Source organism: Aspergillus multicolor (genome assembly GCF_047715735.1).
Source record: "Aspergillus multicolor strain CBS 133.54 unplaced genomic scaffold BDW74scaffold_35, whole genome shotgun sequence".
Taxonomy (NCBI): Eukaryota; Fungi; Ascomycota; class Eurotiomycetes; order Eurotiales; family Aspergillaceae; genus Aspergillus; species Aspergillus multicolor.
Genome location: NW_027395986.1, coordinates 158,524 through 171,685, shown reverse-complemented (window position 1 = coordinate 171,685; position 13,162 = coordinate 158,524). Strand labels below are relative to the sequence as shown.

At 53.1% G+C, this 13,162-nt stretch overlaps 6 protein-coding genes across 6 annotated transcripts; 1 reads left to right on the top strand and 5 right to left on the bottom strand.

Moving 5' to 3' along the window:
• Nucleotides 1-153: 153 nt before the first annotated feature.
• Nucleotides 154-1,745, bottom strand: efm7 (putative nicotinamide N-methyltransferase Nnt1). Its single transcript, XM_073734043.1, has 3 exons — nucleotides 1,002-1,745; nucleotides 377-949; nucleotides 154-328 (listed from the first exon to the last, which is right to left on the bottom strand). Exons 1-3 carry the CDS (start codon nucleotides 1,143-1,145, stop codon nucleotides 266-268), a joined length of 780 nt encoding a protein of 259 aa, XP_073579545.1. The 5' UTR covers nucleotides 1,146-1,745; the 3' UTR covers nucleotides 154-265.
• Nucleotides 1,746-2,583: 838 nt separating this feature from the next.
• On the top strand, nucleotides 2,584-2,928 carry BDW74DRAFT_182402 (uncharacterized protein; the record flags this gene model as incomplete). The annotated part of the gene is made up of 1 exon (XM_073730246.1): nucleotides 2,584-2,928. The coding sequence occupies one exon, from the start codon at nucleotides 2,584-2,586 to the stop codon at nucleotides 2,926-2,928; it is 345 nt and encodes a 114-aa protein (XP_073579544.1).
• Nucleotides 2,929-4,035: 1,107 nt separating this feature from the next.
• On the bottom strand, nucleotides 4,036-4,783 carry BDW74DRAFT_90727 (uncharacterized protein). The gene has a single exon (XM_073734041.1). The coding sequence runs from the start codon at nucleotides 4,676-4,678 to the stop codon at nucleotides 4,193-4,195; it is 486 nt and encodes a 161-aa protein (XP_073579543.1). The 5' UTR covers nucleotides 4,679-4,783; the 3' UTR covers nucleotides 4,036-4,192.
• Nucleotides 4,784-5,851, bottom strand: BDW74DRAFT_90726 (uncharacterized protein). The gene has a single exon (XM_073734040.1). The coding sequence runs from the start codon at nucleotides 5,576-5,578 to the stop codon at nucleotides 4,889-4,891; it is 690 nt and encodes a 229-aa protein (XP_073579542.1). The 5' UTR covers nucleotides 5,579-5,851; the 3' UTR covers nucleotides 4,784-4,888.
• A 2,084-nt stretch (nucleotides 5,852-7,935) lies between these two features.
• On the bottom strand, nucleotides 7,936-10,171 carry BDW74DRAFT_90650 (caspase domain-containing protein). The gene is made up of 9 exons (XM_073734038.1): nucleotides 9,958-10,171; nucleotides 9,633-9,907; nucleotides 9,189-9,569; nucleotides 9,072-9,116; nucleotides 8,932-9,007; nucleotides 8,787-8,883; nucleotides 8,506-8,726; nucleotides 8,269-8,438; nucleotides 7,936-8,195 (listed from the first exon to the last, which is right to left on the bottom strand). Exons 1-9 carry the CDS (start codon nucleotides 10,053-10,055, stop codon nucleotides 8,170-8,172), a joined length of 1,389 nt encoding a protein of 462 aa, XP_073579541.1. The 5' UTR covers nucleotides 10,056-10,171; the 3' UTR covers nucleotides 7,936-8,169.
• An 870-nt stretch (nucleotides 10,172-11,041) lies between these two features.
• BDW74DRAFT_170583 (NAD(P)/FAD-dependent oxidoreductase) lies at nucleotides 11,042-12,742 on the bottom strand (the record flags this gene model as incomplete). The annotated part of the gene is made up of 6 exons (XM_073727190.1): nucleotides 11,042-11,204; nucleotides 11,251-11,327; nucleotides 11,380-11,985; nucleotides 12,034-12,246; nucleotides 12,299-12,481; nucleotides 12,545-12,742. 6 exons carry the CDS (start codon nucleotides 12,740-12,742, stop codon nucleotides 11,042-11,044), a joined length of 1,440 nt encoding a protein of 479 aa, XP_073579540.1.
• Between the last annotated feature and the right edge of the window lie 420 nt (nucleotides 12,743-13,162).

The window sequence follows — 13,162 nt, the reverse complement described above, 5'->3', positions numbered from 1 at the left end:
GCCTTTGGGTACTATACTGGTTCTTTTGACCTTGTACCCTAACAGCGAAACTTGTTTTTCGTTTTATGATAGTTATCAGGAGATCCGTTGCTTAGAGATTGAGATATTGCACGGGTAGTGTGGCGTTTTATGTTCGTTCAGGGCTGATAGCCCGTCGGCAAGTGTAGGTAAGAGGTTACAGTCGGATATTGATAGTGAGGACCAACAAATCTTTCTGGCGATGTCTATCCAGCTCCCAATGCAAGTTTATATGGTATCATGTCTATCATAGCTGGTCATCCTTCCATCGAAGCTCATAGCCGAAGACCGTTCTTCGCAGTCTCTCGTCCTATAACCTGTTAGCGGTGTCCTTTCCGAGTTCTCAGCCAGCACATACCCCAGGATCATCCTCAAACAAGACCTTCTCCGTCAACTTCTCAAATACCTTAGTCACCGTAAATCCACCCTGTTCGGCGAGAGGAAAGAACCTCTCCGTCTGTGGCAATAACCACGGCTCGTATGGCGTGAAGATGACCAACGCAACAGCGTCCTGGTCCCGCTTCAGCGTCTCCTGCATCGTCTTCACCAGATTCCCGTGTTCGCGATGGCTATACACAACATCCGCCATGATAAGTACATCGAAGCCCTTCGCCCTCGTATCCTCCGGTATATACGCCTTGAGCGGCTCAACATCGCTCCCCCATTTGTAGCCCGTGACGTGAAGCGAAGACGGCGGGTCGGTGGGTATCATCGACGCAGAAGCTTCGGCGTTCTGACGCATGTTATCGACGAGGTCCGGATCGGGGTAATCGGTCATCACGGTTGTGCGGGCGCCCATGATTGCGCTGACGATGCTGGGGACGCCGGCTGCAGCGCCAATCTCGAGGACGTCCTTGCCGGCGATGAGTGTGGGTGCGTGCGTCTCGATGTACTCTGAGCTTATGCGGCCGGCGTTCCAGAGCATGTTTCCCTCCATAGAGATGTTAGCGCGCGAAGCAACGATGCTGGATGGGGATAGCTACGTATAGAGGGTGGCTGCCGACCAGGCGCACGCGGACAACCTTGCCCGAGAGCATCTTGTGCTCTGCGAACGAGGGCTCCTTCTCCGGCGGGTAGTAGCCCTCGGGGTCCTGGAACATGTCGCCTGTGTCGAAATCGTCTGCCATTGTGTTTTTGCTTGTCTTTATAAGCGTAGGTCAAGTAGGGATTGTTGTAGGTTGCCGTAAACAAGATACAGCAAGGTATGGCGATGCAATCAGATTGAGCAAAGCAAAGGAATTCTCATCGCGTGGTGGGGCTGCCCCTCGTTCTTCAGCCATATCGAAGTGGGTCCACTCTGCTCTATCATTATCCAAACTATACGCCGCATTGAAAGCATATAGTAGTCAACAACAATTGTTAATGCAGTAAGTAGAAACCCCGGTTATTCAATAGTAGAGTGTATGCTTATATGTAGTCTTGCAGGTTCTGTCAGAATTTCGCATATAGTCTATGGGGAAAATCCAAATGACTGCAGGTAAATCATGCCAGGAGACATCGCTATTTGTTGTTTGTACTGTTAGGTTATCTCATAGCCTAACAGCTTTCCAGAGGCATCAATAATGCTCTTGTAAGCTGGTGGTAACAGACCCTTTACCTTGTAGAAACCATGCGATCACGTGCGCTTCCCCAGATTGCCGGAGCCGCGGCCGAAATTTCTCCGTTTCAGGAAGCGCGGAAGAACCGTTTAGGCAAAAACCTGGAATACTCCGTCCCCGTCGCTTAGTTATCCCTATCAATTGTGAGTACTCGGCGGGTGATTGTCGTACTGTCGATGTTTTTGAGCCTCGCACGGGTCGTGGGCTATAGAATACGTTGGATTGGGTGGATTCAATCGCCCGGGTACTCAGTGGACACTGAAGAGAATATCAAGGCTGATAGCGCCGGTCGAATGGGCTCCGAAGCATCGGAATTTGTCCGGCTATCCAAACGGCTGAATGATCGTTGATCTGTGAAGTCTCGGATGGCGCAATCTTCCGAGTAAGTCTCGATTCATGAACCGGACTTTGAGCACCTGAAGTATCAAATGCACGAACGCTGGGGCAGCATCGGATTGGATTGGAGGAAAATCAGCACGTCGATCAGTGCAGCGTTTGGAATCTCACGAGCCAAACCCCTAATCTTGCATCAACGCCGCGGTAACTCACTCTACCACTGCTAGTCCCCGGGTTTGCACAAACTATCGACCCCATAGTGGCATCTTATCATCATCACCACATTAGATTGACTGACCACTGGACTCGGAGAAAATTGGCCAGGGTGCCGAACGTCATACCGCGGTATACCCGACCTGCGCCCCACGTGGATCCCATCGACTCGTATCGAGTCTTTGGTCAACCCACCCTCGCTTTTCTCTCTTTCTTCGCTGCTTTGTATCCGCGCCTCACTTCAACCTCGTCTTCGAGCCAGCAGTCATCTCCGTCATCCTCCACGACTCCCTCCTCGTCCCGTACCCACGTCTCCAGACCAGCCTCCTCAGCACCCGGTTTTTCTACGAGCCCTTGCCTGCGATCACCTTTAGACGACCCTGGCTTCGACCCTCACATCCCAGCCTACACCGACAACATGAACAACACAACCGCTACAACCCTCACATTCTCCTCAAATCCCCAGCCCTCGACCTCCAATACCCTGGGCACTCCTGCCGCAGCGCAGAACCAGATGCAAGCCCAAACCCAGTCGCTACCGGCGACCAGCCAACCGCAACAATTCGCAGTCCATCAAAACACCACGCAGACGGCGCAGGCGCCGTCACAAACACATCCGACGCACTATCCACACCAAATAAGTAGCACTGGCGGTCCCACAGCGACAGCACCTTTTCTGCGAGACTTCAGCCTAGTCGCCGAGGCTGCGAAACGAGCGCAGGTAGCCATCGTAACGAGGGACCTCGAGGGAATTTCGTTATAAACAGCGTCCGTATCAGAATCTACAGCTGGTCTGGCCGGGGCGGATTAGATCGGGTTCAGCTTTCCAGAAGGAGGGGGTCGGCTCTACATACCCCGTACGGTACACCTACAAGGCTCCGTTGACCCCGTGCATGTTTTACCATGCGGGGTTAGAATGGGCTGGCTGGCTCCCTGGCCCTGTCTCTCCGCTTCCATGCCGATCTCTTCAATCCGGGGGAGGGAGTTTGGAGTTTTCACGATAGAAACGTCTCACTATACCTACACTTGTCGCCTATTTTTTGTTTTTGTTTTCGTTACTTTAAGCCGGCTTTTAATATTCGCTGGCGTCATCATTCTACTCTCGGGCATTTCACAGCTATCTAGTCTACAGGATTCAAGGAAAGCAACCTAGACACGGCAGGGAACAGGCGCGCATCGAAGAACAGAACCGCCATAAAGCTCTTGGTACACCATATTTCTGAGGTCTTATCTTATTCTATTCTAATCCAATATACACCGAGTTTCACCTAATCACCAAACATTTGATCTTGTAAGCAGTAAAATCTAGGGTATAATGTAGATTTTGCACCCAAATCTGTGCCAAGTAACGAGTGCCCATTTAGAGTTGAAACATCGCCTTTGTGCCCAGTAGCTTCTGGGTGACATACTGTAGTAAATCCAACTACCAACCAGAGCACTTCTATAGATAGACCAACAAAGACAAGCATAACGGAATTGAAAAAAAAAAACAAAAAAACAAACCATTCAATGCATGGAGTACTGCGTCTCGAGGATGTTTGGGCTTGTCGCATCGAACAAAGACACCCGACGGGACTGGAATTTGGATGCATTGTTTCACCGGGTATAGTAAGTAATTCGAGTCCGCGGATATCGAGCGTCTGCTTTACAGCCAGCTCTAAGTATCATGGTACACTGTGCACTGCTCCGCATACAAAGGATGCTAGAATGACCGCTGATGCTGGGCGCCAGCGACTGTGCATGGAGAAGCTTTGGACAGCAGCGAGGATTGATTGATGACTGAGCGGTACCGGTACCGGGAAGATACGGGAAATCGAGCAGGCGGCTCAACCGTGGAAATCGTGGACATGAAACCCTGGTAAATCAATCTCATTGACCGAACACAAAAACCTCTAGTATAAACCTAACCTAACCCAGCTGTACATGATGGAAACAAAGCAGACAGGTAAAGAAAATGAAAAAGAAAATCTCCACCAGCAGAACGGAGAAGGCGGTTGGATGCAGTATGTACAATAATATAGATTTACTCAAATCAACTCAAAGTTCAAATCAGTCATTACGTAGGTATGAATGCTTGACAGATGAAATGGATGATGACATGGAAGAAGAAGAAATGAAGGGAAGAAGGAAGGGAGGAGGAGCCTTGGAGATGGAGAATGAGTTAGTACTCCGTAGGTGCTGAAAAATAGAAAGCAAGCCAAGAAGCCAAGAAGCCGGAAAATGGAAATGCCAACGCCGGAGATGCAGCTGAATCGCGAGTAATGAGATAATGGAATGAAATGGCTGGAGCAAGGACGAGAGTGAGGGCGAGACGAGAAATGCGAAGTGCTTTTGATGACGAAAAAACATAAAAATGGAACGGCGAGAGTAGGGAGCGCAAGGAGCGGACGAGAATAGAGGCCCGGCAGAGAGGGATGGATAGGTATTATGGTGGCGGGCGTGCGCTGCTGATTATCGGTGAGTGGTGGGTAGCCTTGGTTCGTTTGTTTGTCAAAGTAAAGTGGAAATGCCATGACATGACATGTCAGTTTGAGATCCTCCGTATATCACAATATTGAGAATGGCCGCCTGGTTTTGTCGACGTATTGTTGTTTGCTTGACTCGGCTGGCTGCCAGGCTGCCCGATGCAGGGGGAGTCAGCACCCCTGCATAAGTCAGGTCAGGTCCGTAGTCGGCCAGTTGGAAGTTGGAGTTGGAGTTGGCGGGCGGCGGCTGGGCTCCGGCTAGATCTGCGTACTGCTCCCGATGAGATTCGGCTGGGAGATACTGGCGCCTCCAGCCCGATAGCTCGCCCGTCGCTGCGAAAAGCTCAGCCGCGAGAGCCGGCGGCTTAGTCGTCTCCCCAGTGTAGGCCGCCTTGTCAACTCCGTCTCCGTCGAGTCCTCGGGGATTGGCGGCGGCGGCGGAAACGGGCGGGCAGAGCTAGCACCGTCGCTATCCGGGCTGATTGAGCCGGAGGCGACGCTAGCGCCCGAGGAGTGGAAGACACTTGCGGACGCGGAGGCTGGGCCGGCGCTGCTGCTGCTCAGGCTAAGGGTTGGGTTTGAGTTGTTGTCGAAGAAGAAGGAGGAGAAGGTGGACTGGCGGCGGGCGCGGATGGCTTCGGCGGTGTTGCGGGGATTGGGCTGGGAGATGAAGTCTTCTTTGATGTCGTCGAGGGCGCGGGAGAAGCGGAGGAAGCGGCGGGGTCGTTCGGCGATGGAAGGTTCGCGCTCTTCGAGGCCGTAGATTTGCAGTGGTGTTGAGTCTGGGTGGTCTTGGTTTAGGGGCGTTGAGTAGAAGCGTGGGAACTTGGGGAGTTCTCTGCGTCGGGGGACGGGCACTGGGTACCAGGCATGTTGCTGCGGAGGGTACTGGCTGATGGGACTGTCGAAGGAGGACTGGCTGGAATTGGATTCGGCGGATGGGAGCATTTTCTCTGCTGGGTATTGCTATAACGGCATGTATGTCTGTCTGTATGTCTGTATGTCTGTAGGTGTATGTCTGTAGGTGTATGTCTATGGTTGATTATGTGTAGACTTGTAGAGGTAGAAGTATGTGCAGGAGTATGAAGTATGAAGGCCAACGCGCAGCACTGACGGAAAAGGGCAGAGAGGGCAGCAGTAGGGGATCGCCGGGGGATACAAATTAATTATAGCATTGGACGAGGGAAAAGAAAGGAAAACAGGACCAAGGGGAGGGTGTGGAACTTGCGATTCCATCCAGTCCGTCCCCAGTGCGCAGTTCTCACTGGCGGGCCTGCGTGAGGGATCTCGGTTCACCTTGCATGGAATACGGAGTACAGATGATCTACTCGTACATGTACAGGATGATTCCTCTTGCCTCTCTAGTCTACAGATACTACTCCGTACTCTGTCGCAGCTAGCCAGCCAGCCATCTGAAGCTGCTACCGGGTGTCTCCCTGATGCAGAATTTGCCGCATGCCAGGCTGGAAGACACTGTCTCAGCGGTCCTCAACGGTGTCTGGCAGTGTCTGAGTCTGACTCGCAGCACCAGAGCAATGCCACCATGAAAATGACGCGGCTGAGCATCGGCCGACCAGGTGCCCCGGGGGGAGAGAGGGTATAAACTTCGAACGTAGTCGAGTTAAGAGGGTAGCTAACGCACGGCATACGTATGTCCCGGCGTATACTCAGACGAGTGCGAGCGTGGAACCACAGCGGAACCGGCGGAGTCGCTAACGCTCAGTACTGAACAGCTGACCAGGCAAGAATGAGATGAGGAGTCAGCATTCTCTCTGTTCATTTTATCTCTACAAAACTATCTTTGAACTTGAAGCAAACAGGCAGCATTCTCATATTCTCTACCCCTGTCCGATCCAAAAAAAGAAAAGCACCTGCCAAGTGCCACTGCCAGCGCCAACGCCGGCTGGAGTCAGAGCGTGGCGGTCCCAGCAGAGATTTAGACTGTGGAGAAGCAGCACCGGCCGGCTGCCTATAACCGCCCATTATTCTCTGACACCCCCACCCAGAGCTCATCTCCCGTCATTTTTCTCGCAATCGTCTCATCTTGCTCGGCCAGCTCGGGTTTCCGGAATCTACGAACCCAGTGCGTGCCCAGCAGAGGCCCCTTATTGGCCTTGTCTGCCCTGAAATGTCTGAAATTCGCGCTGAGGCCAGCCGTCGGCGCGTCGCTTGCACGTTCCGAATCCGGAGGCCGATTGAGAGTGAGACGCTGACAGTGACGGTAGCAGTGACAGTCTACAGTAGTGAAACTGAGACGGAGTTTACACCATACTCCAGGTTTATGCCTGCGACGGGGATACGGGGTACATAACTGCGCCTCCTGCCTGCACGCTGATCATCCTGTCCTATATCGGAGGATTACCGCACCAGTTCTCTGCCCTCTCGGTCTCTCCGCATTACAGTATTGCAGAGATGCGCTGGCCGTCCTACGTGCTTTTCGCCATTTTAAACCAGTCTGGTTCCTCTTCGGGTCGGCTTCACCACACGGAGTGCCACTGCAGGTGCCTGACTCACTAACCCTCCAGATCGCATGACTTGACGGCAATAGTGCCACCTCATGGACACCGTGAGCTGTCGCTGTCGCTACTGCTACGGAGTACCTCTCGGTACATTTCTGTCCCTGTTCCTGTTCCTGACCCTGTTTTTGAACGCTGAACGCTGAACCCTTGGAGAACCCCGTATTCTCCATCCGCTACGAGTCAAGAGAAGTTAGGATCGACCGATCACCGGCGCCTCCTTTTCTTCCTGACGTCACAACGAGGTAAATATTGCATTTCAGTCGACGCCGTTACCTGAACCTCCACGGAGTAGTGCGAGCTGCAATGAACGAAATGCAAGGATCGGCTTATCCGCTGTCTTGTTGGCAATATTGGTGGTTTGTGCATGAGCCCTGGGTCGCTGCGGTGCGACGTCCGTGGTTCCAGCCAGTTCGCCCACGGGTTCGACTGCGATGGCCGAGCCCGTCTGCGGTCTGCCAGTGTACTGCCAGGTCGAATCGAGATCACCGAGTCAGATCCGGTGTTCCCAGGTCTCTCAAACGGTGTTCCATGGTTTTATGCGTGTTATTTCTAGAAGGAGTCGTGGACGAATCATTCTTGCACGGGGAGATTGACGGGAAGAAAGGCCACTCGGCCCGGAGGTAAAATGCTCTATGTGGATTTAGTGGCTATGCGGCCATGCGACAGGATCCAAGTACGGTGTACCCGGACCTTAATCTAACCAACACCAGGTATAAAAAATGATTTCGCCCCTCGGCAGGAAAACGAGGTGAAGCTGACGACTGTACCCATCTTCGTCCTGCATCGGCCTTTCCGACGACGAGGTCTCGATCCCCGATCTCATCGACTGGGATGAGGCTTATGGGTGGCCATGGATCATGCCCGCTGGCCGCGCAATGGCGCATACGTCTTCTCGAATATTCCAGATCGAGTGAGCCGGTTTTTTTAGAGCCTCGTCGACGCGGCTTCAAAACCAAATCCAAGTCTAACCAAACTCGAAGCCACGTGTATCCACGTTTAACACACGCGTCCTACCACGCCTCACATCACGAACAACAAATTGGTATCTATGGAACCAGACCCGTTAGCCACTGCAGCTTCGTCATCACGCAAGAGAAGAAAAGCAACGAGAGAACCCACCTAGCGGATGACTACAGCTCAGCTGCGGCTTCTGTGTATACTTGCCCTCCAGCTCCGCCCGGATCAGATTCAGCAGCTGCACATAGCTCAGGTGCGGGTACCGCTGCAGCACTTTGATGAATGCCCAGCTTAGGGCTCCGCGCGCTTCGCCATCTTGGAACGTGTCGGCCCTAAACAATGTCAACATTAGTTGTCATTCTTTGCATCGGAAGAATAAAAGGTGGGTGATGGACATACGACGTCTGCGTATCCTTTGACCCTGAAAACATAACGACATCCGCCGGCGACGTCTTCGTGCGCACGGTCCGACGCCTTGCGGAATCGCCTATCGCGGCCTTTTTGAAGAATCCGATGGCCGTCTGCGCGACGCCGCTGAGGTCTCCGCGGCCGTAGGAGGTTATGGCGGAGAAGAGGTCGGATGCGGCTTCTTTGGCGAGGTTGGGTTCTTTTAGGATGCCCTGTTTGTCGCCATGTTAGTGCTGTCTCACGGTGGGTTGGGATGAAAGTAAAAGACACACTTGGGTTGAGTAGACGTAGGGGAGGTCAAGTGCTGTTCCGGAGTGGCAGGAGTCGAAGACGGCTGTTAGGCGTACGCCTGGTTGGAGGGGTCGAACCCTGTCAATGTAAGTGGGAGGTCGTAGTCAGAGCTGGCAAGGGACGAACATGATATCGTGCATCTCGTCGTCGACGATGTGCCCTGCTACCCGGTAGTCCACGGGGTATATGACATCGTCGAAACCTGCCTCCGTCAATTCCACCCTATTACCAAGACAGAGCAGTAAAAAGAAGAGAGGCAAACAAACCATCATCCTCATCCCCATCCAAATCCGGCGTCCGTCCACCATGCCCTAAGCCAGCCTTGTTAGAACCAACCCTCGTCTCCTCAACCGTAACCTCAAGAAACAAATAGAAATACTCACCCGAAAAATGAATAAACAAACTATCATTCGCGGCGGCCCCACTAACAAGCCACTGCATCGCGCGCAGAATATTCTCCTTCGTCGGCACGCTCTTCGGATTCTTCTGGTCGTCTGTGAGAATCACCATGTCCTCGCGCCTATACCCGTGCCGCTCAGCCAGGAACGTCGATACATTCGTCACGTCGTTGATGCACCCCTGCAGCTGGTTCGGCTGTCCGAAATAGTTTATGCCTATTAGTAGTGCGCGGCGCCGCCCCGTGCAGGCGCTGTATTGGAAGTGGTAGTTTGAGGGCGCGCCGTGGCCGAAGGGTTGTGTGCCGCTTGGGGGGCGGGGTGGGGGGTTGGCGTTGCTTGGATTGCCGGACCAGGGGGGTGGGGTGTCTGGCTTTTGTTAGTGGAAGGAAGGGAGGGTTGGTAGGGGGTTTAGGGGAGAGAGAGACGGACTTGGGTAAGAGTAAGAGCGGAAACTAGCCATCGAGGACTCGGACGGTGGACGGGCTGGCAGTGGCGGCGTGCCGTAGGGCGAGTGGGACTGGGCTGGTGAGCCGGTCCATCTGGGGTCCCGGTCGTAGGGGGCTGGCGAGTGCGACTGCGAGTGCGAGTAGGTTGGTGTTGAGGTTGGTGGGGGGTACTGATATTGGGATTGCGCTTGGGGCTGGGAGTGAGAGTGGGAGTGGTAGTGGTTTGGCGGGGGGTATGCGGGGGATGTATACTGGGGACTGTGTAGTGGTTAGTAAGATACAGAAGATGGGCGAGGGAGAGGACGCACCTGTATGATTGTGGTGGAGGGCCCCAGTGCTGGCTGCCCCAGCTTGATGGGCGAGGAGGCGGGGGAGGCCCCGGGGAAGGGGTGTGGTGATAGTACATCAATTCGTCTATATCGGTGTTCAATGGTGGTGTAGGTATTGGCAAGATTCAATCAAGCCATATATCAATCTGGCTGAGGCTCGTGTAGGTGCTGCTTACGTGCGGAGATCCCTCGGCTAGACTTGCGCTACACAGTGCACAACAAACTCAAGAGACAGACTCGTATAGATACTACCACGAGACAAGAAGACAAGGTAAAAAGAAGAAAGGGATTTCTCAGCGTTGGAGATGAGATGAGATGGAGATCCATCATCAGTGATCAACGGGGCGTTCGACAGGGCTGGCTGATGCCTACCGAGTCGTGGCCGGTCATTGGTGCAGCAGAAGCAGAGCGGGGCGGCCTGGTGTGCCATTGGATTGCAGTGCAGAGCGACTCCATCCGTAGGGCAGAGTCTCTGCTGTATAGGCAGTAGCATTCTCGGGATTCGGCACATGGAATGGTCTCAGACTCGTGGGGAGTACGTGGTCATTGAAAATGGACATTGTGTTCTCAGTCTGGAATATGGTTGTCAATTGAGTGATGACTGCCATGGGCTGACGCTGTAGCCCAGGTAAGGCCTCCAGCGAGCTCAAGTCACTACTACCAAATGAAGACTGCCCAGCTAAAATGGACCGGGTCCGTCTCCAGGTTTTGCTCGAGGCTGAAACGCCTGCGTTAGCGATCTTGGGCCTTATTGTCTGGTCTTGCACTTCTTTTCTCGATGCCTGGCTTAGATAGGCATATGCACATTCGCAGACTCTGTACAATGGGTAAAATGGGATATAATGTCTCCGGATGGATTAATTGTAATGCAATGCAGTCATAGTCATGCTTTGTCTTCCTGCATAGATTATGGAGTAAGAGGATCAAGTGCAGCAAATTTATGCAGAGTAATACACAGTCTTACACAGCTGAATCAGCATGCGCAAAGTCTCTCGGCCACCCTGCCAGCCTCCTCCTTCCTCTCTGCCCATCCAATTGCTCCTTCCGTCAAGCTCACCTGACTTCAAAGACGAGATTGGATCTCTCCATCCTCAATGATTTGCTTCAGTCGCTGCACCCGTGATGGAGTGATCTGGTACACCTCCGGCAGTCGTGTATCGTCCCATGAACTCCCTCCCATGAGCTTGACTAACCCAGGTGCTGCTGTGAAGATGCGAGCCATGCCACTGCTCTGGTTAGCCATCTGGACTGAGTAATGCAAGGTGAACTTACTGTCCGTTATGGCCAGCGCAAAGCCATTGCCCCGGCAGTCCGGGCAACTCTCCAATCCAGGGAACCCCATCGGCACTCTATACACAATTAGCTTCTGTTTCTAGTCGTATCTGAAGCGAAGACACCTACCCGCCCAATAATACCACTCCAGCCGTTGTTGTTGAACTCAGCCTTCCACCCGACGATCTGAGACTCCGCAAATACCTGCACGGCCTCCGTGATGGGCTTGAATCCCAGCATGCCATCGTCTATCCCCCTCTCCGGGTGCGCTTCAAGCCATTTTTCGAACTCAGGCTGGCCGGGGTTACTGCCTCCGAACAGAATTGAACCTTCTGTCGTGTATCGCGGATTGATACTGAACATGCAGCCGTCTGGGAGGAGGACACCGTAGGAGCTGGTGAGGCCCTCGGATCCTTCAAATGCCACGGGGGGTATAATTCGGTTGCACATGTGAGGCGAGGGATATATGAGGCCTCTCAAAGATGGCTCGAGGGCTGAGCTGTATGCGTTTGTTGCATGAATGACCTGGGTGCACTCAATGCTGCCGCGGTCGCTCTTCACGATCCATCTACCTGGTGATGATGGAGATCCGACGACTTCAATGGCTTTTGTGCGCGTCTGGAGATTGATGCCTTTTTGCAGGTTCTCGCGCATAATATGCGCGGTAAGCTTCCATGGGTAGAGAGTCGATGCTGACCAGGCGTAACATGCCTGTGCATCTTTGATGTGTGATATCTACGCAGATGTCGTTAGTGATGCCCTGAGCAGTCAGACGGTACCCACCTTGGCCGCTTCCTCTGGATTATGCGTGACCTTGATATGGTCAGTTTTGCCTCCGGCTGTCTGGTAGCGTGCAAAGTTCTTCTTTGCGAGATCTGCGACTTCCGGAGTCGTTGGCACATCCAGCGTATCGCCAACCCAGAGATCACAGTCGACATTGTTTTGCCGTACGTATTCGACTAGGGCTAACCAAGTCTGCTGCTCATTCTCTAGAATCTAACCAGGTGTCAGCACACCAGAGGTTAGATGAAGCTTATGTCTTCACTACCTTGAGAGCTTGCTCTGCACCAAATTTCTTCTCGTACTCGCTGAACCCTCGCCATTGGTCTGGCTTACAGTGTCCGGCATTCCGGCCAGTAGCGCCTGAGCAGAACTCGCGGGCTTCAAGGATCACTATGCTCTTTTCAGGCCATGCTTCCTTGCAGTGCTTAGCTGCCAGTGTCCCGGTCAACTGTCATACTAGGTTAGCCGTCATTCACTGAAGATTGGAGAGCGACTTGCTGAGGACACTTACACCAGACCCAATAATCACGATATCTGCTGATGACGGAAGGTCGGGCGTCGTACGGTAGTTAAGCAGTGAATCTCCCTGCACGCCTTGGAGCCAGTACGATAGTGAATACTGGCCTTCTTTTGGAAACCCGAAGCGCGTGGGGTGCGCGGAATTCCCGGGCGGCGACTCCTTGACGCTTGAGATTGCAGGCTTCACCATCGCTGTTCTGATCACTGAACACTGTTATCGTGAGCTGGATGTTGAAGTCAAGGATGCAGACGCTTACCTTATAAAGAGAGTTGGGGACGGTGACCCCACCACCAAGCACGCCATGAGATCTAGTCTCCAATCTTTACCCACTCCTGGACTCTCGGATGCCTCATTCTCCAACAACCTTGGGGTTGCAACTCGCTATAGCAGGATCTCGTCTGTGCGATTGGCGGATCAGCAGGGAGATATGCAGCCCTCTCTGTTGGCGGCTTGTGCCGAACAACGGCCTTATCAGTTGGAGTACTCGCCTGTTCTATACTACTCCAAGCCCGGCGCATTGATATCAACATTGCATAGATACAAGCTTCAAGGCTTGAGCAAATAAGCTACCGATTTCGTATCATTCCAGAGATATGCCTAAAGTTACAA

What these genes read in the sequence shown, in the direction of transcription:
- BDW74DRAFT_90727 (XM_073734041.1), bottom strand. Translation starts at nt 4,678, where the DNA reads ATGGCATTTCCACTTTACTTTGACAAACAAACGAACCAAGGCTACCCA.
- BDW74DRAFT_90726 (XM_073734040.1), bottom strand. Translation starts at nt 5,578, where the DNA reads ATGCTCCCATCCGCCGAATCCAATTCCAGCCAGTCCTCCTTCGACAGT.
- efm7 (XM_073734043.1), bottom strand. Translation starts at nt 1,145, where the DNA reads ATGGCAGACGATTTCGACACAGGCGACATGTTCCAGGACCCCGAGGGC. An exon ending in TCGGCAGCCACCCTCTATAC is followed by an intron (nt 950 to 1,001) that starts GTAGCTATCCCC and finishes ATCTCTATGGAG; the next exon opens with GGAAACATGCTCTGGAACGC. An exon ending in TGTTTGAGGATGATCCTGGG is followed by an intron (nt 329 to 376) that starts GTATGTGCTGGC and finishes AACAGGTTATAG; the next exon opens with GACGAGAGACTGCGAAGAAC.
- BDW74DRAFT_90650 (XM_073734038.1), bottom strand. Translation starts at nt 10,055, where the DNA reads ATGTACTATCACCACACCCCTTCCCCGGGGCCTCCCCCGCCTCCTCGC. An exon ending in TTTGTTTATTCATTTTTCGG is followed by an intron (nt 9,117 to 9,188) that starts GTGAGTATTTCT and finishes AGGCTGGCTTAG; the next exon opens with GGCATGGTGGACGGACGCCG. An exon ending in TCAAAGGATACGCAGACGTC is followed by an intron (nt 8,439 to 8,505) that starts GTATGTCCATCA and finishes GACATTGTTTAG; the next exon opens with GGCCGACACGTTCCAAGATG.